Here is a 25981-nt window from a genome sequence, read left to right on the forward strand (position 1 = left end):
TGTGCAGAGTTGTCAGATGGCAACTACCAGACTTAGAGAGGTGCCACTAGACAGACAACACTGAACTTTTTTGGAAGGTACTTCAAAGGGCCTAGCAGATGCTTGCTGGTCATTTGCCCAAAAGCAGAAATAGGCCAGTTTCAGATATGGGTCCTTGCTGGCACCAGTGTAATAAGCCTTTCTTCTCTTCTCTCTCACATGTCTTTGAGATGTGTCTTTGAGAAAGCCGACTGCAAGCTTTGATTTTGCCTGCCTGACAATCTGAAGGAAGGAGGCTCCACAATGAAAAGGGACAGATGGGTCATTCAGAGAGGCAGGTTGTCAGTGCTCCCTGGCCAACTTGGGGGACTCGCCGCTCCAAGGTCCCAGCGAAGCTCATGCTCTGAAGGCCACACAAATCTCTTAGGAATAAGTGAATGAACCCACATCCCCCTACTAGTGCGCTGTGTCTCGTCCCCACTTTCTCTCCTTATGATAGAAAATGGCCTGTGCTTCCCTGCACACACCACAGGGTCTGCGTGTGCCTGAGCAGGAGGAGGAGCGGGCACAAGAGTAGCTCCAAGCAAGCACGGACATAGGCAAGGCACGATGTGGCCCTAAATCTCTCAACTACATCTGAGTAGAGTCCTCAGCAGTTCTAGTCTGTACACAAGTGACACTACCTTGTCATCTCCTTCCTCTCCACCTTCCCCTTCCCAGCCCTCCCTGTGTGGCAGGAACATCCTCCCTCCCTCCAGAGGGATCGCAGCTGGCTGCCCTCACAGTCCTCCTCCCTTCAGGCCGGGAACCCCAAGTACCATGCTTCTCACAGAGCCGGCGCGTGTTGCATACTTGGGCATGTGCAGCTTCCAGTTTGCATGAGGCCAGGGCAACCTGATTCCCTCCGGCCAGGCAAGCTGGCACAGGGCAGCACGCTGCTTTCAACTTAAAGGGAACCCAAATTAAAACTGCAAAGTGAGTATTAATTACCCTGGCATGAGCAGGCTGCGAACGCATGCTGACACAGTGCGCTTGCCTCTGGACAAACCGCCCCAGCCGTGGAAGCCAAGCGCAGGAAGTGGGTGTATTATGGGAGAGGTGTGTGGGAAAAGAGGATTACAGCTCTGGGGACTGGAAGAGGGAACGGGTGCCAGGTTCCCACAGCCACGCGAACAAAGGGGAGCAGGGAGCAACTGCAGTGGGCCTGGATGCAGTGGTAAAAGATGTGCCTGACCTGCCATCTTGGACTTGAAGCTCTGCCAGAAGACAGTGGCAGAGCCGCTGTGACCCTCTGCCATCCCCTACACCCCTCTCTCTCTGCTCCATCACCCAGGTGTGACCCAAAAGTCACCAAATCTGTCCCCCTCTCTGTGAAACATGCCTTGCCACTTCCCAGCCCCTTGAACCATGGTGCCACCAGCCACAGCCACCACTGACACACAGGGCTGTCCCAAGAGCAGCCGGTCACTGGGCTGCACCTCAGTCCTAACCTCCTTTCTACCCCTCCCCACCCCCCCATTCTTGAAGCAGACCCACAACCCATATCAGACCACAAAGCAAGGACAGTGCTGAAAATAGGATGTCAGCCTCCTGACTCACCAGCCACTCACTACTTCCATGGTGCTGTCTGGATTACAGAGCTCTTGGTTATTCCACAATGTCTATTCTGCAAGTACTTAAATGATTTAACGGGTGCAAGGGCAGACATGACAGGAATTTATGAAAAGCAGGCAGCAATAAAAATTCTTTTCTTCAAAGAAGCAGAAAAGACAGCCATGACAGTCCCTCTTCTGGCTGCTATGGACAGGCTGAAGGCTGGTTAGCCTTTGCCATGAAATCCATAAAAGCAGTGCTAAATAAAACAATGTCTGGGGCCACATGTTCGGGTTAGTTTTTAACAGACAGAGGCACTTGCACCTTGGCTACACTGAATCCTTCCCCACACTGAGGAAACTCTGGACAAAGTCTTTTGTCAAGAACTATTCAGACCAAGGGCTGGGGTTCTCCAGGGCCAGCTACCACTGCAGAGAGACCTTCAGCAGGCAACACGGTGGCTGGGTTGGGAGGAGCATGGGGGGAGCTGGTTTCCCCAATAAGGAAATGGATATTCATGTTCTCACTTAGCAGAGGACCTTCTCCATTTTGCTCAACAGAGATGTGCCCATCAACAGGAGACAAGAGCCCGGCTAGGGAACTGGAGTGCTAAAGTCTTCATGAGGGGTCTTTGCCTAGCAAGTAACCCAAGGATGCGAATGGCCAGGGAGACGAGTCTCTTGTTGCTTCTAAAGGGCAGGTTTGGGTTTAGGCACTCAGTCACATACTAAAGACAACCAGAAGGGTTTGACAAACTGTTAGCAAGCTGCAGTTTGGGATCTCTGCTGCCTGAGATGTCAGAGCTGTTTAGACTACATGATATGGTATGAATAAGGACACAGCTCAAGGAATCTGGTTTGAAGATCAAAGCCCAGACTTCAGTTCTCTTCATACTGTCTCTCTTCGGGCAAGTCACATTCTCTGCTGGTTTCTCAGTTTAACTCACTCTGAAATTGCAATCATGATTTATCTGCCTCTGGGATGCTATATTTAGCAATGCTTGCAAAGTGCCTTGGGAGCCTGTGATGGAAGGGGCAACATATATGTGTGTGTATATATATGTATGTATACACACACACACAGAGTCTGATTTTTTAGAAATCTTTACTTCTTGCTGTGCAGCCAGAACCAGAGGTTTGCACCAATACTGCTCTGTCACCTAGTATGCCTTGCATTTGTGAATAGCTCAGGTGTCTGCCAAGAAGTCTCAGGCCAGCATATCTCCTGCTCAGTGCCAAGCTGAAAAGGCCCCTTGTTTTAGGAGAAGAAAACCCAGCATGTTTCTGCAGTGGCCTTTTAGGATGCAGACACAAGAGATAAGAGACAGGGAAGTCATTCCAGGGATCTGGCTCCTGTCCAAGCAGAGGGCGTTCTGAACATTGATACGATCAAGGCAAGAGCACAAGAGGTTTATGTTCCGATTTAAAATTCTTATTTTATTTTTACATAGCAGAAAACATCTCTCTGATCAGCCAGGTTATCAGATTGGCCTTGAAATCCTTACTCCCTCTCTGCCTGCCCCAACAAGAGCTCTTGAAATACCCAGGGGCTTGCCAATTGTGTCTTCTACCCCCCTACTGCTGCTGAGATAAGCCCAGCTCCACCGATGCCATTCAGAGACTGCATGTAGGAGTTTTTGAAGGAAGAACAAGAATAGGGCTAGATGACAGACTTGTAACCCTCATCGCAAGACGGCCTGGAGAACTGAAGACTTATGGTATTATAGAAAGACTCTGGAAGATGTGTCTCTGCATTCAGAGCCGGCTATAGCTGACCAAGCCTGATCCCAGGGTGGAGGCAGTTATACCCTGCGAGCACGTGCTTGTACAGTCATCCTCCTTCCAGTGCTAAGGAAGTGTCTCCACACAACACCTGACTGCACCACGCAAACATGCTCTGCATGCTAAAATACCCATGCACATGCATGGACCCCTCTCACCCACACCTAGCACCTTGCTTCCACTTACAGACATCACACTGGCTGACACTTTAGGGCACCAGTGACCAGGTCTGCACACACACATTGCCCACCTCACTGTGCAACACCCACGTAGGCCCACACCTACCCCTCACCTTGCACTGACACGTGCTATGCTACATGTATCTATTATGCACAAATCCATACTTCATACACATGCTGTCACCTCCAATTTATCTCTGCTCGCCTGCCCGCAGGGCTTGAGTCTCCTGTTCCATTATCCTCTACTGGGGGGGGAACAGAAGGGAGATTTTTTTAATATTATTTTCTCTTCACTGTAGGCCCTGACCTCTCACAGTTGCTATTCCTGAAAACATTTCAAACACAACTGAGCTGCTGCACATTTGGGAATTTTATTAATCTCTCTGCCTTAATCTGTCTAGGTTCTTAGACTTGTCACATCACTGTCCCATCATCCCGCTTAAGAAGAACTGCTGAGCGAGTGGAAAGGCTGTAGCCTAACACCGCTTGAGCTGACCCATGGGAAGCTGAAGTACAGGGAACAACAACAAGGTGGCACCTTAGTGTTAAAACAGCACATGGAAAAGCAAAACCCAGCCTAGGTCACCTGCTTGAGAAAGACTCCCAAAGACCATGAACACTCCCAAGGGCTGAAACTGTGTTTCAGTGCCAGAAGGCAAAGAGACTGCCCCTCCATCTCATCTTCCCATGGGAGACACTTCCAGCAGAAGAGGGAAGAAGACCATAGCTGGGATGATGCATGAGAAAGCATCACCTTGCATCCTGACATGCCAGCAAAGCCTCAAGATGTCAAGGCAACCAAAATATCAGTCAGGAGAAGGGTATTTTTAAAAGCACGCATTATCTCACAACCACATGAGACACTGTCCTCAGTAAGAACAGGATGAAAATGCTTCATTGATGTTACTAGCAGGTCACTGACGTCATTGTCCTCACACAGGAGGGAATAAGCATAATCCTTTCTCCTTCAAGCTATTCAGCAGCAGGAGAACCGGGGGGAGAAAGCAGGGATCCTTGCTTCAAACGCCTGGCATAAACCATTAGGAAGCCTGCCTGCTCCTCAGATCAGTTCACTCACTGCATCTCCATCCAGTTGTATGCTCTTTAGATGTCACTGCCCACCTCAGTTCAGAAAGGGACTGCATGCTCTTTACCTGTGCTGAAACAGGAGCACTTCTGCATCAGGGCTACAGCAACACAAACAAATTGGTTCACATGGTGATGCTTCCTGTTCAGACACGCAGACAGTTGCCTGGTCCCTTCTGTAACAGCTCGTCAGCCTACTTGCTATAAGAGATCTGTCTTCATTTCTTCCACCCTCACCACAATGAGAAAGTCCCAACACTGAATCTGTGTCACCAAACCCTCAGCAACAGAGAACCAAGCCTCTCACCTTGCCTCGTGCTATCATCCTTTGCAAAAGGCCACATTCAGTAGGGCCTCAGAATAGCTCTCCCAAGTGAACTAAGGTCCCTGGTGTGCTCTGACTCCATTACTGAGTGCTGCAAGAGCCAGAAATCACAGAATGGTTGAGGTTGGCAGGCACCTCTAGAGATAGTCTAGTTCAACCCCCCTCTTCAGAGCAGGGTCAGCAAGTGCACATTGCCCAAGACCATGTCCTGGCATGCTTTGAGTATCTCCATGAACGGAGACTCCACAGTTTCTTTGGGCAACCTGAATTTCCCGCATTTTAACTTGTGCCTGTTACCTCTTGTCCTGCTGCTGGGCAACACTGAGAAGGAACTCTGTGCCAGGCATGTCTTACTGGTTGGACTGAGGTTTCCTTTTATACAATGAGATCACAGCATCATTCTTCAGAGGTATCAACCTCTCTCAGCTGCTTCCAGAGCTGAGGCACCTCAGCAAGGTCTGCAGGGACCTGCTACCTCCTTTCTCAGCTGGGTACACAGAAGTGGGCACTCGCAATCATTTGAAAAATGGAAGCAAAAATACTTCTTTACCTAACAGCTCTGCCACCCCGACAGACCAACAAGAGACTGTGAAGTATCATATGCTATTGTCATGGAAACCACATGAGCGCCTCCGGTAGAGATACACTGTCCCAGCTTGGCAAGGTTGGCCAGAGAAGCGTGGATTCTGTGCCATCTGTCAGAAGGGTGTGCTCTCAGTTTCTGCTGTTTATTTTAGTGCGAACTGACATGGGCTCAGTAGGGAGTGAAAGGATAATTCTGCCTCTCAGATTCTCCAGGGACACAAGAGTAAGCCGCAATAATGAGCTCAAGGTGTCGGGGGAAATCACCCCACCAAGGTGTTGCTGAAACCCCAGGGACTGGGGGATTGCCACTAAACAGCACTGGAAATAGCTGCAGTCCAGGGACACCCAGAAAAAACAGCGAAAGCACGTGGGGCAGGGATAAAGGAAGGTGATAAACAATTTGCACTAAAACATTGCGGCAAGATTAGACTGTTGGTAGGTCTGAAGGACAGGCACAGTCTGGGGAGAGCTCACAGGGCACAGGAGGAAACAGCTCCACTGAAAACAACCCAAGCAGGAGCACAAGAGAATACATAACAGATCAGGATTAATTGTGCAATCAGAAGTATCAGGTCATTGTGGGGCTGCTGGAAGACAGGACTGAGTGCGCTGGCAGAAGGCATATGAGGAGATGGAGAAATCCAGCTCTGCACAAGGCTCTAGCCAGCCCTACCTGCTCCCCCTCCTCTAAAATAAAGCAGTGCTCAGCAGGGGCACCAACTGCACGCCCATAAACAGTAGCACTTCTGGGTACACAGAAGCTTCGGTCCCATTTCGTGCTGAGCAAGGTGTAAACCCTGAAAGATCCTGGTCTGCCATTCATCCCTCTTACAAGGCATCATTGCTGGCTATAATTACTGCAGTGAAAGTAGCAGTTTTATCGCAAAGGGTATCTGTTTTCTTCACCCTGACCTGGTTTTGCCTGTGTATTGCAAACATGTGGAAGATCATATGGGGCTTAGGGGACTGAGGCACTTGTTTTGGCTGCAGCATGCAAGATCACGCACACATCTCCCGCACCACCATACAGCACGAACCGAAAGAAAGCCAAGATACCCGCAAAGGAGACAAGCTGGCTGAAGGGTCATGGGGTACTAGAGACAGACTCAGAGGTGCAGGCAGCACAAACTACAAGCAGAAGAGATGAGCAACCCTAGCCCTGCTAGGCATGTGTAAACTCAAGAACAGGAGATGCTCAGACACTGCAGCATCATCGCAGCTGCAAAGCTATCCAAGCAATCTAGCTCTCATCTGCCATCATCCAGTCACACATCCCATACAGTTCTACAGACATCAGTGCACCATGCAGGTATAGTCCTTTTTCCACAGCTATCTACCAGTACTTCTCACGCCTGCTGAACACCACTTGTTAACTCAGATCAGCACTTCCCTTGGTCAAGAAGGATCCAAATGACACCTCACAGGACAGCTATGCATAACTGTATGAGCTCATAGCAGGGGATGTAGACTTTCACTCCAAGGAAGCTTTGAACCCATAGTTTCCAAAATGGAAAAGACGATGTATTGTTAGCCTTGTCAGCATCTAACCTAAATTGCAACTACAGTCTATACTCCAGACTAGCAACTTTTGTTATGCAGCTGATCAAGCTACAGGAAACCTCCAGAAATAATCTCCTGGGCGTAGATGTTCAAAAAGAATCACCACATTTAGATATATGTGGAAAGATGAAGGAACTGCACCAGAAAAGGGCAACTTACACGAATTTTAATAACTCTAGTCTTCACTCCACAATTCTTCTTGAGCAGCATCTTCTGAAAGAGAAGTAGAATCCAGGGATTAGTAGCAGTAGCATGAGGGAAGAGAGAGAGGTTGTAAGGAGTCTCTTTTCATCAACATTTAATTAGCAAACAAGATGGATAGTTGTTAAGTGAGATACGAAAGACTAAGAATTACCAGAAGTGGTCATCAAGTAATCAACCTAATCTGAGACTGTTTTGCCCAACCTGCACAGAGTCCTTTGGCAGTGGCTGATACCCTGAGTTTTGAAAGACAGTACAAGAAATTCCACAGAGAAAGAGATGGAACGACTGCCTAAAAGGAAGTTTCTTCCTAATTTCCGTCAATTAGTGGTTAGACTCTGTCCTGAAGCAGGTGAATTTCTCTTCCTTTTATGAAGAAAAAAAAAAGAGTTTATTTAATGTAAATGTGGATGTTCCCATTATTTAACAGTTATTTTCATTACGTTTATTTATTTAGAATTAAAAAACAAGGTATAAAGCACCTGCCCACAGTCCTAAAACCCTTTGCCATATACTGTAAGAGCCATTAAAGTTGTCATAACATATGAACCACATAACTTAGCAAACAGGATATACTTAAAACAGCAATTACTCTGTTTAACTACAGAAATAAACAGGTGAGTTGCAGCTCTACCCCAGTTCTGAGGCAGCACTTTGAAAGTTGGCAAGCGAATAAAATCATTCTTTCCTCTCAAAAAATTTTCCAAAAAACCACTCAAAGTGGAAAAACAAGGCTTCAAGAGAGAACAGTTTTTCCATAAAAAAATACTTCAACTATACTTTCCATAGTGAAAAACTTGGTGGTGGAGGCACGTCAGGAAGAAACTTCTCCATCAGCTTTTGAAAGAAATAATAGATTTTCCTAGCTCCTGACTGTTTTCTACCCTTTTCCAGTTGGAAAGCTGTGTGAAGTGTGGGAAAACACTCCCTTACGCCCCTCCCCAATGCTTTAACAAAGCAACTGAAGTGTTTTTCAGATTAAGTTCTTAACACAGAAGACCTATGGAAAGACATCCCACCATCTTACCAATATGGATGGTAAATAGTGAAGCCTTTCTACTTCCTCTCTCTACTTCTCTCTACTTTCTACTTCCTCTCTCTCTTCTACTTCCTCTTTTGTTTGTACTCTTCCTGCTTTTTCCAGTAGAAGACAAGATAAAAGGAATACAGTAAAGGGAGCCTTAGAAACTCAAAAAGTTTTAAAAAAAAAAACCACACAAAAATACACAAAAAAAACCCCAAAACCTCAAAAGAAAGAAAAACCACCCCAAACTGAAGACAGTGCTCAGGTGAAAGTATATATTATTTTTCCAGTAGAAAGTATTGCTGGGGGGTGGGGGGAGAAGTCCCACTCCTCCGCCACCTTCTCTCATTCCATGAGCGTATCTTTACAGTGCCAATCCACACAGATGCCCAAAACTTGGAGAGGGGGTTGGAGACCCACCCACTATTTCTACACGCACCAGCCTCTTGGATCTAAAATCCAGCCCTCAGCACACTCACGGCCCACTTACATGCCTGGAAAAGAGACGGGCACTGCAGCAAGTCTTGAAACTTGTACGTGGGTAGTTCAGGGCCTGAGGAAAGTGCATTTCACTGTCCAAGCACGCATCGGGGAGAAGGGAGGTGCTGCAAGGATTTCGAGCTGCTTCTCTTAATCCTTTTGCAGGTGATTCCTACTGCTGCCTTTGTTATTCACCAAAGGGCTCAACACTAGCCCTGCCTGATGCCTCTGCCCCCAGGTCTGACCAGGCAGCACAGGCTGCCATGGCAGCACAGCACCAAGGTTTCTAACCTAAAAGGACCCAACATGTCTTTGCATAAACTAGGTAGAAGGTGACAAAGGTAACTGCTGAACTGAACTAACCTGAGCCTGTGCTGTCCAACTAAGCAAGTAATTCTCTGGGAATTCCTATAAAACAATGTGGGGCTCCGTTCCCAGCCAGGCTGCAAGGCAGTTATTGTAAGGCTGGTATTTACTGTGAGGTTGCTGCCTTTAAGACCCCTTGCAACCACGCAGTGAAAAAGACTGAGGAGGGAGAACTTGGTGAGGCTGAGAAACCCCAGGGGTGCAGGGAAGGGCAAAGTGAGGAACTGTGAGGTCTTGCAAAGTTTTCGCCTCTCTGTAAGCTTTTCTTACAGACTACTGTGAAATGTTGGCTGGTGGGGATGAGGAAGGGTAAGTTAGATAGCTCAAGCCACAAGCCCACTGGTAGGATAAAATGTGCAAGACAAAGTAGGGTCGAGCAATGAAAGTGAGAATCAGGACTCCGGATTTCGAGCCCCATCCTTTAGGGGAAGGGCACTGTTACAGCAGGACATACCCTGCTGCATCCCGTTTAACTACAAGCTGCGTGACTTTGGGCGAGACTCTCAGCTTCTCTAGGCTGCTGTAAAGCTGAGCTTTACAGCGGTACTTGGCTGAACCCCCAAGGATGGAACGATGCTGTGACACCAAATTCCAGTGCCTCAGTAGCACCATGGGATCCTCTGATGAAAGGGGAAAAGTATCTTTAAACACAACTGTCAGCAGGGAGCAAGTACAGCACCTTCCAGGAGGGTCCAATGCCTAGCGAGGTCCCATCCACAGATCCCCTGATGACTCTATTGGGGTGCAACAAAAGACATTATTTCCCAACTACAAATTAGCAGAGGCAGCAAGACCTTAAATTTACTCATCCTGGCCTTCTATTAAAATGCATAGGGAGGAACAACAGAGACAGCAATTACAAGAAGATGACAAAGACTGACTGAAAAGTTTGAACTAGCCTGTGGGTAGAGGGACAACCAGCCAGACTCTACCAAGAGGAATTCAAGTGCTCAGCTGTATCCCAAGTCCTACGCTTCTGGCAGAAAACAGAGGTGCTCTTTCAGCAATGCTGTTGTGATGAGCTTTAATCATATGAGGATCTTGCCACTATTTGCACTATTGCTATGGTTCAAAGAGGTTGCATTGTGCAGCAAGAGCAGGATGCCCTACATAACAGTTTTTGTTCGTTAATAGTGATCTCTGGTATGCCTCTTGATGGACTTAGTAGTAAAATGAAAACATGACATCCCCTCATCTGCAGGCTGTAAAACTGGAGCATAAACCTCAGCAGAGGAAGCTCTCTGGAACTGCTGGGTTTTCCTGCTTCCACTTAGACTGGAAGTGGAGCAAGACCACTCATGCTGTACTCTTCCAGCTTCACTGGAAGTGTCCAAGATCATCGTAAGAGACAAAACAGGGGGGGGGAGGAGGGAGGAGAGAGAGAGAGCAAGCCAGCCACATAATCCTGCAGCTGAGAATGAATAAATAGAAGGCCAGTTATCGAATGTTATTTTATTTAATCAAATTGCTTCCACCCCACTTGCAGCCACATGCTCTCTGCACCCAGCACAGTAAAGCCATGCTTTACAAAAAGTAAGTCAATCATCTTTGTATGGTTTTCCATCCCTCGGTTTTCCCTTTCCTTGCCAAACCTGAGCACAGGCTTTCAGACAGGGAAGCTAAAACACAGTGCTGCCTAGCAACAACCAGGGACTTTCCATGGCCGCCTCTCCTCATCCTCCCTCTAGAGACCTCCACGTCACAAGTCAGCCACAAGATGCAGCAACTCATTAACTCCTATTTACATAGATACAAGGCTGAGCTGAAATAACATTTATTTGGCTACATGACTTGCAGTAGCCTAAAGCCAGGGGGAATGGTCTATAGGAAAGGTGACATGTTCAGTTTAGCAACCCCAGATTATTCCTAACTACTAGGCCAATCTGGAAGTGCAGTTTTATTTCCTCGAGTTATTTTTTGGGAGCTACAACAAGGAGAAGAGCAGAGATTTGCCGAAGGTCATGGAGAATGTTAGTAGCAGAGCTGAGAATAAACCGTAGGGTTTGGTTTCTGAGACTCTTCCTTCCACCTGCAGAAAAGGAAATGGAAGAAAAAGAGGCAGCGTCTGTGCTCAGCCTCCCTATTTCAATTAAAAAGTCTCTCTTGTTGGTCTCCGACAGAACTGCTGGCATCAGAGCTGAAACCTACAGCTTGGGAGCACTATTATTTGCATGAAGGAAAGTTTATTTTATGATCTGCTGTGGCTTCTACTTAAAAGGAGGAAATGACATGACTAAGAAAATGTGGAAAGCCTTCTTGAGGGCACAAGAGTTATGCCTCACTCTAAAAATAAGGCTGAATTGGAACATTTTAGGGTTAAACTCCCAGAAAACAGCAGAATCAGTTCAGCCTAAGAACCCTCCCACCGATCTCACCTCCTGTGACACAAATACTCTCTGCTCATAATGCAGTGACTCCGTCCTGGACCTGGATTCAAAAGAAAGTTGCAGGGACTGGAAATGATCACTTACATATTTACTGAATGACATGCGGTAATGAACCCCTGAACTGGCATGTGTGGCTTTGCTGCACATCACTGCCACATCAAAACACCACATTAAGAGCAGAGATGAACCACCACCCCTGCTTCTCTCGGAGCACAGCTCTCTAGTCCAGCCTTCCTTCAGGAGATACCTCCGATTAAGCAGTAGTGCTCCAATCCTCTAACACTGACTTTAGCAGTTCTGAACTAACCCAGACGGTAAATGGTGCACGCATGTATTTGCTTACACACATAAGCTACTGTATCCGAACTATTGTATACAAACTGCATCATCCAGATGATTGTAATATATATTAACAAACAAAATACAGGTATTCTTAATGCAAGGTGATTCCAGGAATAGCAAAATCCTCAAGAAGGATGAGTTTATGTCACACTACTGCAGTTCAGAAATAAATATTTAAAACTCTGGCAATGAAGAGTTTAAAGGCAGGCATCACAACTTAATTTTCAAATATTTAAGAGTTTGAACCATCTATTAAATCAGTGTATAATGCAAAATATCAGCTTGTATATTAATAAACACCTTTCATCTTACATCAGTTTTTTATATGCACATTTCTGTTTTTAGAATGGTTTCATTTTCACTACCTTCATAGGACAAAGCAACAGCTCTTTTGTCTACTGGTGTGGTTTTTTAATTATTATTATTTATTTAATTTTATTATCTGGTTGTAGTTTTAAATCTAAGGGCCTGCCTAGAGTTGGATGCAGCTTACCTACTACCATTATTTTCAAACTAGTTTAGTCTATTTCATGCAAGAGAGCACAGGAATTCTCAGTTCAACTTAACTCCATTTAATTTACAATAAATCAGCACACTTCATTAAATGCTACGTAATGATACACAATGAGCTTGTTACAACTTAAGAATTTTGCAGGGATTTTCACTTGTTTAATGAAAAAGATTTCAAAATTTTGAAAAGTCGGTATCTAGTAACTGCGCTGTAACTTGCCTCAAAGACCAGACTTTTAGAAGTACATCAAGCAGGCCAGAAGTCTGCCTTTCATTAGTTTTGCTGAGGACCCTCCAAAGAAGGACTGGTGCCCTTTGATTGAAGGTATGGACATGTCTGTCACTTGTTGACGTCTTAAAGCTCTTGACAGGATACAAAGTTTTAAGGAGACCAACTTTTAAGGAAAAAAAAAGTTTCCTCAGCTCCATAACTCTTGTTTTACTTCCGAGCTGTTAACCCCACCAGCCAGTTTCCCAGTTGTCCAGAGTCTTTCAGGAACAACAAGGCAGACCAAGCCCAAGCTTAAATGTCTATCACAGAAAATAAATATAGAAACAGACTGATGATGTTGCTTGTTCAGAAAAAGAACCAAAAGAAGAAACATTACAGCGTAGGAGAAACTGCACTCTTAAGTCATAGCAGAAGGCCGATGCGAAGGAAGAAACCATGCCCAGTGATGCGATGTCCATAAAGAGAAAATATGACAGCAAGGCAGTGAAGCAGCTCCATGGCCCAATAAGCAGAGAGCTGAAGGGGCCTCAACAAGATGCTTCTTGTGACAGGGAGGTAAAGCAGACATTGGTGCAGAGACAATGCCGATGTGTGAGCTCGAGCCCAACACCACTCCCAGCGCACGCACCAAGCTGGCCGGGGGAGCACGGCCCCATGGTCCTTCTCTCCTGGGAAGGCGTTTGAGAGCAAGGAGCCTGCCTGACCTCCTTCCCTACGAGCCTCCAGAGCCGGAGGAGGAGCAGTCTTCCCCACCAGCCGGCTGCCGAACAAAGCCTGTCCCCTGCCCCACCACTGCTCAGGCAGGGAGAGCATGCGGAGGGTTAAGGCGCAGGGCAGGGGCACAGCTGCAGCGCAGTGGGCAGATGAGGTCAAGGCGCTGCACAAAGTGGCTATTGTGCAGCATGCTGCGGCTGCAGGCTTCTGCTTGACCGAGTCCCACCTCCGTCCCACCGCGTGGCATGGGGCGGACAGCCCGGGGGGCCACAGGGGCAGGAGCCCCAGAGCTGCTAGCCACCAGGGGCTAGCGGGGAGACATGCATGCAGGCGAACTAGCAGCAGCCTCACGCTACTGATGAAGCGAGGGATTTCAGCAGGGCCCTTTTTACAGCACGGGCTCAATTAAAGGAAGGGCATGGGCTACCCCTAAAGGCAGCGCTCCCACAAGCCAGGCGTGAAACCCCGCAAGGCCCCAGCCAGAGCTCAGCAGCGAAGCTGAAGCTTTCGGTGCCTCCCCAACCAGAAGCTCCAGGCACCTCCGAGCTAAAACACTGCAGCCCAGGGCCCTCTGCTTTTGCAGACATCTCCCACCCAGGCGAGCACTGCTCTGTGCCCACGCAGCAGGGCATGAGGGAGCCGGGCAGTGGCTCCTGTCCTTTCACCAACATGGTGATGGGTACCCTGTAAGGGGCAAAGCGGGGTCTGCCCTCCGATTGGTTTAGGAGGATAACAAGCAAAAAAAACTTTTAAAGCTATTTTGTAGGTTGATTTTGGACTGGGCTTTTAAATTCCTTGGCACTGAGCAGTGCTGCTAGGGCACGGGCATCACCTTTTAGTTCTGCAGTACAAAAACTGTAAGGAAAAAGAGTAGGTCACAGGCTCCTCCTTACTGCCGTAAAGCTGAAGCAACTCCAGCTGACCTTACCCCCAGCCAGGCTCAGGCTCTCAGGCACACATGACTTTAATCAGCAGAGAAACAAGGGGGCCAGGTCTTTCCAGCAATAACCTGAGGGTACTCCGCATCTGCATCGCTCCATACAGCCCTCAGCCAGGGATGCCCCATGGCAGGGGAGCACACACTGTCTGGGCCCAGGGGTGTGAGGCTGCTACCCAGCACGTCCATGTGCCAGACACGGACACGAGCTCCCTGCCCAGCCCCTGCAGCAGCACAGCACCAGGAGGGCTGTATTTCAGCCACAGCCTTAAATCACAATTACATCTGTCACAGTCTGCAGACTGCTCCACCAGAAGTTAAACAGCCTCACAGCACTTTAAAATACAGGCTAATTCAAGTGGTTTGGCCAACAGTCCCCTCCTACAAAAACAAACCCCAGCATCTGAAGACTGTAAGCTGTGGTGATACCATGGCACATCCTGAAAAGCCTCAGAAATAACTTTCTAAAGAGTTCAATTTCCTATTCAATTGAATTAGTCATTAACGCTTTTTTTGCCACATTTATCCTCAATCTGCCTGAAACCCCTGCAAAACATCAACACATTTGGTCTCTCAACACTGTCATAAAGGGCCCCCATCTCTATGAGGCAGGGGAGCCCCAGTTTTCCAGGCAACACCTCTGCCAGCAACTGCCACGAATCCACAGCCTCTATTTAATGCAAACATTGACCATTTAGCACCTCTGGACAGGGCAGCAGAGGAAATGCCGATTACTAAGTGATCATTGAGAATAAATTCAAGCTAAAAAAGAAAAAAAAACAGACGAAGCCTTACAAAACAAAAGTGTACTGCAGGGACTTGCCTGGGATCACACACTCAGCAAATGATGGACCATGAAAACCACAACAAAATAACTTCTGTGGTCACAAAAATCCCCTCCAACATGATGTCATTAGTCACCTCATTTTGTGCGCTCCTGGGAGGGGCCCAGCTGTCACTGCTGAAGAGAAATGGGTGAGAGCCTACAGCAAATACAAAATGGCCCTGAATCACAGGTGAGTCTTAACTTGCAGAACAGCAAGTCAACCCCACAAGTGATTGCTCTCTAAACAAGCACAAGCCAGTCACATCTCAACCCGGAAGGATGGGCAGGTGATCACCACAGAGTGGCACCAGGCTGCTGGGCCTGGTTGATGCCTGCTACAGAAGAGTGTGAGCCGAAGCCCAGCCAGCAAGGTCTGCCACCTGGCAGAGCATCCTAATTCCCACTGCTCCCAAGGCCCAGAAAGCAGACAAAATTATTCAAATTACAGGCTGCTTTTTGAAGTTCTCCCTGAATATCACACTAGAGCCACAGCTAATGCAGACACAGCTACCTACTTACAGAGTTATGGTCTAAGCAGACTCTCTGCATGTCTGTAGGTGACTGGGTTTTTTACTGCTCCTCTGTCATCTTTGTGGCATGCAGTCTCCAGATATGCTCTGAATCCGTACGGAAGCCTCATCCCTCTAGGCACAGATAAAACGAGACAGATTTGCCCTGGCGCTTTTGCCACTAGCCCTTTGATTTCAATTTGGGGATGGAGGAAGTGAACACTCTGTATGGAGCATCTCTGGCTCAATAGCCACTTCCCCTGCTGGTCTGGCAGAGTCTGAGTCTGCTGATCTGCAGGGTACATCAGATGGTTCATCTATTCACTCCTCGCCAGCCCCAAATCCCTCGCTGAGTTTTCTTTGAGGCCTGGAAAACATGCAAAGCTCCATTTGTGCCGGAAACAGACCTGACCAAAAACTCTAGCACCTGTGGAGTAACAAAAATATAAAGAAGGGACAGGATTCATTAATTCCCTATCACTCATCTGCACATGCCAAAATTACCAAAGTTCAAACACTGGGCTCGCCCCTCCAGCTCACTAGAGCCTGGGAAGGGAGGAGGGGTTAGTTTCACAGCTGGCAGGCATGGTAGCAGCTCCTGAGAAAAAGCTTACAAGGCTTTTAATTCAGGGTTGCCAACGTGACCGTTTCCTCCCTTCATTCCTGGCCTTGGCTCCAAAGTTGTCCACAGGGAACGTCCAGTCTAGTCTAACATATCATCTGATGTCTCTATAGTTTGTCTCACTTCTGCAGTTCCAGCTTGCGACTGTTAACTGAAGCCTTGGCTTGGACATGACTCCAAAGCTCTCCCTCCCCACGGACTTTTGCCATAGACAGAGCTAGGGCAGAAGGCACACTGCCTTCTGCGGCTTTACCCCATTCCCCTCAGCTCTGCTGCTGCAGCACATGGGAGATGGCAGTGCTGGGGGCTTGAAACAAGCAGCCCCAGACGCTTCCACCATTTGCTGTTTAACCGCCGCCCCAAAGCGCACCAAGAAGGGGTTAAGACATTAGCACAAGTCAGGCAATAGAGTAAACACAGTTTCCTCTAAGCAGGGAGACACAGAGAGGGCTCTGAAAGTCACACAGCTGTATACCCTGGGAAAGAAGAAAAAAAAAAATTCAAATCAGTGAAAGGTACAGACTCTTGTCAGCTGTGATGTTAACAGGGTCACAAAGAGGAAGAGAATCCACAGATGGCTGCCTCAAACCCAAAGGACACGGGCACTACCAGAGTGTGTGCCAGATTACCTTTACACTATTCTCAGCTAACTGAAAAAACTACAAGACACTCCGAAGGCTCTGTGCAAGCCACAGGGCCTCATGTGTACCAGCCATACAGCGAACAGTCTAGGCATCCGGGACACCAGATTTCCAGAGGAGAGTACACGTTTGCACAGGTTCACCCCAGCAGAGGAAAGTATAGCTATATGCATGGAAGGCAAAAAGAAAAAAAGCTCAAAATTGTTTCAAGTCTAGATTTCTAAGTCAATTTCTTCATGTTTTTAGAGCTAATCTGAATGTTTTAGATGGTGATATCAAGTGTTTAAGGTTAAAGGTATAAATTCTTGGCCCTGAATGCCTGTTTGTCAGCCCAAAAACCTGCCCTAGAGGGTATAGTTAGCACAAGGGACTTCTCAGGAGGGATAAAAACCACACTGCATCTATCTCTAACCCACCACAGAGAATGTCCAATGGAGATCAATGGGTTTGTCTGGGGAGAACCTGAATATGCACCTTTTCAGCAGATTCTTAGCCAGAGGAGGAGTCTTAGTGGAGCTTCTCAAAAATAGGGCAACATGGGGTATACTCACTGCACTAAATCAGGGAAGGATTTTTCAGTGGCCAGGAAGGCAGGCATGGCCTGTTCTTCACAATGGAAACCTCATAAGGTGACTCTGAATCACCTCCCACCCTCTCTCCAGCTGAATGCAAAGGCCATTACGCCGTGGGAACCCTTGCCTTGGGTTCAGCCGGTACTGCTGGGAGCACTCACAACAGCAACTTTCAGGAGAAAACACACAAGGTCACGTCTTCAGACAAGAACTTGGATTTGTGGACAGTGGAGAAACGTTGAAAAAGCCAAATCCAGATTGACTGCATAAACAGCTCTGGGAAGCCAAAACAAGCCGGTCTCAAACAAACAAGCAAATCCTGAGCCATGGGGCTTGCTCGGGCTCCACAGAGTCTGAACCCAGGGCACAGAGTCCTGCTCCTTCTCCTCCCAAGACACACACGCACACATGTACATGTCATGTCTGCACAGCCCTGCAGCGTATTTCAGCATCCTCTCCTTTCACATGACTATGCCTACTTGTGAGATCCCATTTGTTTGCATGAACACATGAAAATAATTTTACATAAACAAGTACTATAATAGAAATTACAGGCCAGAAGATAATTAACAAACTAGAGAGACCATTTTTTGTCTTCAAATAGATATCCGTGAAGTGGGAATAGTAGAACATTAATAACCACAGGGAAATGATGACGTAACACAACTGTTCTCACATTCGCCACCCTACCACCTACTTGTCCCCCTGCTCCCTGCCCCGCTGAACCTCACATACACGTTAGTGACAAGGGAACATGCTGAAGTGGCTGGCTAGCTAACAGGATAAAAGCCTCTTACTCCAGGGAGCTAATCCATTTATGCAGCACGTAACTAACCACTGCGCTCGGAGAATGTTCTCCCATGCCCACATGCAGCAGTGCCTGCCCCCACCTGCCTCGCAGCACAACGCTACACAGCACACGGGGCCTGGGGTGGTGTTTGTGGGTTGAAGCTCAGAACTTGTGATGGGGTTTGACCTACCAACTTTGAAAGGGCCGGCCTAGGCATGTACATATGCGAACAGCTTGCAAGGATTTCAGAGGAGCCAGTATCCCCCGCCTGGTGCTTTGTCCTCCCTCTTAAGTAGGTATATGGTTCACTTCAGCGCTGGTGACCAGCACTCGTGGATTCTGATAGCATGTTGCACCCCCTTTGTTCACATCCTCATGGCTGCACATGGCTTAAGATGGCACAAAAGCTGGTCCAGGGAAGCCTCCCCGATGCGAGAAGCAATACAACCAATTTGGCAAACAGTGCTTTCCCCTGGACACTTCAATGCGCTGAGCTTCAGCATCTCCACTTGTCCGTGGGTGCCAGCACAGGATACACATTACTCCTGTCAACTTTTGAACCTCCCCTATGCAAGAGCAGTGATGTGCCAGCTCAGAGCCAGAAGCAGGCCACTACCCTTCTGAACAGGTAACCCTTAGAGCTGGGCCCGAAGCTGTGCACGAAGAACTAGCTGGAGGACTGCTGACCTCATGTATGCCACTCCATTGTCTGCATCAAGATCCACTTCCCAAATAGTTGGAAATAAACCTTCAACTCAATAGCCTGTAAGATCCATATCAGAGCCTGTTTAACACATACCAGTGCTCATAACATGCACACCAATTTTAACACAAAAATCATTTCAGTGTTTCCTTTTTTCAGTTCAGGATTTTGGCCCACCTCATGCCTACGAAATGGTCATGTCCTAGGACCAAGAGGGCTCGTTCACTCACCACACTAGAGAAGGGCAAAAGTTCAGATCATCTCATCAAAACAAGAAAGAGCAGAGTACAAAGGCAGACCTGAATGTCTCAAGGCCAAGTTCATCAAGATCTTGCAGGGAAAAGTTGATAATAAAAGCAAAAATTTGTACCACATTTATATGAATAGTTTTGAGGGTGTTTGAGTGATTTGGATGGTTGCATCTGGAAAGCAAATGAACCAGTGTCTCAACCCAGTACAGAATTTTATACAGTGAATCAAGCAATATAGGCAAATCTCACAGTTGCAGTAGTTACTGCTGCTTTCTACTTCTAACCCTACCCATGAGATAGCAATCTGATTTTTTTCAGCTTCTTGTGGTTTACCGTTTAGCTCATCTCTAGGGTCTTTCCATAGGCTGTTTAGCATAACTGCCCATAGTAAGAGTCTGCAAAATGTAGACGGGAAGAATTAGCACATCAAAAACGCCTTTCACACTTCTTGTAGCAGTCAGACTTGAAAAGAACATTAGGTGTACGATGAAAGAAAAGATACAAGAATATTAAAAAGATGTTGTACTAGAAGTCTCTCTGCTCAAAAAACATTTTCCAAGAGCACCACTTCCACTGCTCATAATTACACTCATTCCTCGAACAACTCTTAGAAACTAACAGAGCTGGCCATGTTATTCAGAGGATGACAGGAAATTATATTAAGTTGAAAACAAGTTAAGAGCTTGATTTGATAGCACATCAAATTCAGAACTACAATGAAAATACACGTATCATGAACTCACTGTGCTATTTCAATCAGAGCTCTGAACAAAGCACCACAGCTTAGGTTTCAAGACTTACACTAAGGTATGCTCAATATACATCATCCTATCATTTAGCCAGGTGCACCACGTTCTCACGTGAGGCTTGTCTTTCCTGCACATACAGAAAGCAATAGTGGTAACAGACTTTCCTGAACAAACCCAGGGCATTCCCTGACCTATGGCGGTTTCCCCAGCTGCAAACCACATCACCTGTAATGTAACAAGTAATGGGTTTACAGCAGTAAGAAAACCAGACATCCGACTGGCTCCATTTTAAGGATATTTCTACCTACATTAGGAGGAACTGCACAGACCCACTAGCTTTGCAATTTGGAAAATGATTTGTTAAACTGTTCCTTGTTTCTTAATCATATTATGCCAGAGCCTATAGGAGTGTCTGATGAGCCTCTGAAGCAATATGCAAGACAGGGAGTTCCTGAAGTCTCCACAGGTAGGCAAAAGACTTCTCTATGCTGTCAAAAATGAGCATGCTTACAATACGATTGCAAAGTAACTTGCAAAGCAATTCAGGGTTTTGTCTTTTATATAACTGCTCAACCTATTTTTTCCATAATCAAACGCATGAAGGTGAAATTATAGCTTGCAAGGATATGCCAGGATGTTAAAACACAAGCACATTTTTAGCATTAAAAATATAGTTTGCCCTAGCATAGACATGACCACAGACTTCTCATTTACATTAAGTTCCTAACACTCTAGAGGATCCTGTTTTGCAAATTCATTCCTATGGAAATTGCTTTGCACGAGTAAGCAAAGTCCAACAGGAGATTGAAAAGATTATTTTCAATGAGGAAAACCAGCAAACTTAATAGGGTTTCTCTTAAGTATCTTCATTTGTGCTTTTTTTAATTTACCTGTGGCCCCCAGGACACCTATGCTTTTGAAATCTCGAATTTAGAAAAAATGTAATTATATGGTTTTGGCTTGGAAAGGAAGGGTTCGTCTCTGACTTATCAGTCATCATTTCCTCAAAACCAGTTGCAGCTCTACAAGAAGTGTGTATCTGGGAACACAGCTCTGGAGAAGGGCAGAGAGTTTTAGAAGTGAATCTGCTCTGGTTTAAGTCAGTCTCCATGTACATGAGAAGTAGATGCCTCTATTGAGTGCTTCCTCCTGTGAGAAGAGCTGTGGACCAGTGCCCAAAACTCCCAGTGACATCAACAGGCTGAAAGAAAGTGCGAGCAGAGCCCAACAGTGCAGTTCTCATGTAAGCCAACAATGGAGAGGCTATTCAGAGCTACAGCAGAAAATCAGAGCTAAACCCCAGCCCACGCCAAGGACAGCTGTGTTGTTGACAGCCAGGCCGGCTATTCTACCACGCCAAAGCTTGTCTCAAAAACAGTATTTCCTAGAGTGTTTACTCTAGTCACGGGCTTGGCCTTAAAAGCTCAGCCAGCTTCTGCCCATTGAACAGTAATGGCTGCTGCGTTTTTCAAGTCTCAGACATGCTCTGGGACAAGCTGCTTGCTTTCGGTCTGTGGTGGCAAAACTGGAGCACAGAAGCCCAGCATTAATAGTTAATTGGCACCATCACATGACTGCCCTGATTCTGCTGTTTCCAAACCCGCACTACCACCTCCCTCCTTCCTTCACACTCACAGGCACTGCCCCATGGGAGACTGCAGGGTGCAAAGCACACCTGCGTCACCTCTCAAACACCGGTGCCAAGCTGGTGCTGGACAAGGAAGGTGTCGTACTTCAGAGATATGGGGCTACGCAGTGCCAACAGAAAGTAAAGGGAAAAACAATCTCTTGCTTTCCATTCCTTGCTACCATCGCTTCTGTGTAGTGCTTTGAACAACCTGATTTTTAAGCAGCAGCACCCCTGTTATCTTGTGGGTGCTGATTTTGAAGAGACTCATTGGTCACTTGTGTAAGTGCTTAAGCTGGGAATTCAACGCTTAGTCGTGGTGGTAGGGTAGGAACAAAAGAAAAAGCCTAACCTGTCTCTTCCGCGCATTTCAGTTTCTTGATCTATATAATAAAGTCAGAAAAGCAAGCAGAAAACTGCCACCACCATCACACACTCTCTGGACTACATGAGGAATAACCAGCTTGGTTCCAAATAGTCATTTACCCTTTCCAGCCTCCTCAAACTCACCTCACTGATCCTCCAAAGTAGTAAACTCTAAGGCTTTCTCCTTGTCAGAGGTTGCTACCATAAGCAAAAGATGTACCTCATCATGCCTGAAGAGAGATCCATTTACCCACAGACCAAATACAACATAGGCAGTGACAGCATATGGTGAAGCCGCCTGCAAACTCCTTTTCTCCCCAGGCAACGATGAGATATTTGTATCACAATGAGCCACACGCTGAGGGAGGAGTGGGAAGGGAGAGGTATCTGGCCAACTGAACAGCCACATTGGGACCCAACCCAAGCAGCCCTTTTAGTCCAGACACACCAAGGTTGGGGGCGTTGAGGACAATCCAGCCCTATTCCAGAGGACAGCACTGTAGAGAAGGTCCTGATCTTCACTTCCAAGCAACATCTACTAACTGGTCTTGCTGGAAAGTATAAACAGGTTGCAGCAAAACTTCTTAATCTGCCAGGTCCTCGAGGCTACTTGGGCTGAATTCAGAGAGTGGAAAAGAGAACGTGCCAGCATTATCCTTCTGCACTATACTGTGTCAAAACAAGAAACAAAATATCTTTTGGAAAACCTTCTTCAAAAAGGACCCGCAACAGCCAACACACAAGAGACAGAACAGGGATATGTTGCAGGATGGCCACCCTTGGGTATCCAACCCATCACCCACTCTGTGACTGCCATTCACCCCACTTCAAATCACATTTTAACCAGTTGTGTTGTTGCTGCAGTTAGGATCTAGGTTTTGCTGAGTGATGGTTTTTGTGGCCTGCTGGCAGCCCACCATAAACCACTGCCAGTAGATATGGGAGGCTGGGCTTTTCCTTCTACTAGTTCAGTAGGAATTATTCTCTGTGGTGCTTTGAGAGAAAAATGCTAAAGAGGTCAAGACCCCAGTCTTGTCCATTCACATGCAGAGATTCTGGCAGCCACTTCCAGGTGAGAGCACCTTTTTTCTTTTTCCTTCAAAATTTGCTCCCTCCAGGCCTACCTACCCCTCAGAGTCACACAAAGAATTCAAGCTTCACACAGTATCACCAGCATCACTCAGTACTTCTCCCTAAGTCACATCCCAAGGACACATGCCAGTGGTGCCCATATGCCCATTTGATCTCCTCTCTCTGGTCTGCAGCCAAAGAATCAGCTTTAGTCTAATACCTTCTTACCAGGCTTTAGAGCTTAGAGAAAAAAAGAAAGACAGCAGGGTTGGGAAGGTAGCCAGCAAGCCTGCCAATCTAAATGATAAGCTGTTGGCTTTAACCTCGGGCTCATAATTTACTGCCACTGGTGCCAGGTGCTATTATTGTCCCTTTGGGAATCTTAATACAACAAAATGACTCTCTCTAGCTCTGTCTCCACCCATTCTTACCCTCCTGTTCCCCTTCCCATCCCACAGATCTCTCCTGCCTTCAACACATACTCTCCCAAACTTCAGCCACATCTAATTTCCTTCCTTCATCTTCCTTTTCCTCAACCAAGCTCTCTGATGCACTCCAAATCACCCTGACCAACCTAATCCCCACTCTCTTTCATGATCCAAAGCAGCACCTGAAGGAACCAGGTTTCAGGTATTTCAGCAGATATTCTAGCTACTGGCTCACGTTTAGAGACAGCCCAGATGGTACGTAGGCCCCACAGTAGTCCAAATAGCTATATTCACCAACATGCAAGCTCCCAGGAAGAGAAGGCAAAGGTACATGGCCAGATACCCAGGGAAAAAGAGATAAATATTTCCAGACAGAAGCACTCATACAGGGGCTCACTCATCCATCTTCCCCTTGAACTGTTGCCCCTTTGCACGCATTACAAAACCAGATCAAAAATGCACTCAAGTAAAACAAGGAAAGAAGGGGTTAAGGGAGAAGAGCAGAAGTGTTTGGCCCCAGGAATGGACAAGCCAACACACTGTGCCAGGGCTGACACAATGGTGTAAGAGGTCCAAGGAGAGATGCATGATCAGAATGAAAGTCTGCTAGCAGCACACCTGAAAGGTGAACATAATATTAACAGATGTCATGGTAAAGGACAGAAGTGCCACACAGAATTGGAATGGAATGGCATAGAAATTAATTCTGTATTTCAACAATGTACAGAGAACATAGAACCTCATAGAGAAGCTGTTGATGTATGGGCTGGATGAGCAGACAGCGAGGTGAACTGAAAACTGGGTGAACGGTCGAGCTCAGAGGGTTGTGATCAATGGCACAAAGTCTAGTTGGAGGCCAGTAATTAGTGATGTACCCCAGGGGTCAATACTGGATCCAGTCCTGTTCAACATCTTCATTAATGACCTGGATGATGGGGCAGAGCGTACCCTCAGCAAGTTCGTCGATGACACAAATCTGGGAGGAGCAGCTGATACATCAGCGGGTTGTGCTGCCATCCAGAGAGACCTTGACAGGCTGGAGAAATGGGCTGACAGGAACCTCATGAAGCTCAACAAGGGGAAGTGCAAAGTCCTGCACCTGAGGAGGAACAACCCCAAGCACAAGTACATACCGGGGGCCACTACATCTAGAAAGCAGCTTTGCAGAAAAGGATCCTTGGGTCCTGGTGGACACCACATTGAACATAAGCCAGCAATGTGCCCTTGCTGTGAAGAAGGTGAATGGTATCCTTGACTGGATTAGGAGGAATGTTGCCTGCTAGATCCTTCCCCTCTACTCTGCACTGGTGAGGCCACACCTGGAGTACTGCATCCAGTTCTGGGGTCCCCAGCACAAGAGAAACATGGAGCTACTGAAGAGTGTCCAACAGAGGGCCACAAAGACAATTAAGGGATAGGAGCATCTCTCCTATGAGGAGAGGCTGAGAGCGCTGGGACTGTTCAGCCTGGAGAAGAGAAGGCTCAGGAGGGATCTTATCATTGTGTACAAATCTGAAGGGAGGACGGAGCCAGGTGCTTTTCAGTGGTGCTCAGTGCCAGGACCAGAGGCAATGGGCAAAAACTGAAACACAGGAGGAGGTTCCCTCTGAACATCAGGAAACACTTTTACTGTGAGGGTAACTGAGCACTGGCACAAGTTGCCCAGGGAGGTTGTGGGGTCTCCATCCTTAGAGATGTTCAAAAGCCACATGGACATGGTCCTAGGCAACTGGCTCTAGGTGACCCTGTTTGAACAGGGAGGTTGGACAAGATGACCTCCAGAGGTCCCTTCCAACCTCAACCATTCTGTGAGAATGCTCTAACCTCTGTCATGCTGATTGATGCTGAAAGCTCTGAAATAGGACTAGATTATCCTACCTGCCTTGCCCTTGCCATTTACAAGCTGATACCATGGCAGCAGGTGAGCCTTACCATCAGTGAGGTGACAAAATAGCCAATTCACTTGCCTCCTTCAGGAAAGAAGAGGAAATCATTACCCTTTCTAGGAAGCGACTAGGCCAAGTTCTACATGGGTTACTGCTTTCTTATGCTCTGATTCATCCAGCCCTGGCAGCACACAGGCACGTCCATTACAGCATATTTTTGCATGGATTAGATAACCATCCAGGGAACACTTAGGGGACACAGAGAAAGAGACAGAGATATCTGCTGCCTGGCAGAGTCATAATCGCCTCCTCGGGGCAGGGTGGGGTTCCTCATGCCTTCCCTCACTGTTGAGTCTCTCTCTCTCTCTACCTCCCAGACCTGGGTGTTCTCAGAAGGCACCCTTCCTTCCCACCCTCCCTCTCTCTGCCACTGTCAGACTACAAATGCTTTAATCAGCAAGCCAGACATCAGCTGGGTGGCACTGAGCCAAAGAGTCTTTATAACAGACATCAAACCAGAAGAAAACATCTTCTCAGCTCCTCCAAAGGCACAAAGAATGAGACACCTCTACCATGCCCCATCGCCCACTCATGTGGTACATGTCTATAGAGTCCCAGAACCTCCTGCCACAGAACTACATCCTTGCAGGCAAGTAGAC

At 47.1% G+C, this 25981-nt stretch overlaps 1 protein-coding gene across 5 annotated transcripts in view; it reads right to left on the minus strand.

Annotated features, from left to right (window-relative positions):
* LOC142080805 (uncharacterized) overlaps positions 1–25981 on the minus strand; it is a 60422-nt gene that overhangs the window by 8156 nt on the left and 26285 nt on the right. For 2 of the 5 annotated variants that reach the window (XM_075146835.1, XM_075146836.1), the window contains exon 4: positions 7248–7301. The exons of 1 other annotated variant lie outside the window; for it this stretch is intronic. In XM_075146835.1, coding sequence (XP_075002936.1) covers positions 7248–7301 — 54 coding nt within the window. Of the gene's footprint in view, positions 1–7247; positions 7302–22537; positions 22607–25981 lie in introns of those variants that run through there. 2 more of the 5 variants (XM_075146833.1, XM_075146838.1) reach the window with 2 other exon arrangements.

This window comes from Calonectris borealis, chromosome 3 (genome assembly GCF_964195595.1).
Source record: "Calonectris borealis chromosome 3, bCalBor7.hap1.2, whole genome shotgun sequence".
NCBI lineage: Eukaryota > Metazoa > Chordata > Aves > Procellariiformes > Procellariidae > Calonectris > Calonectris borealis.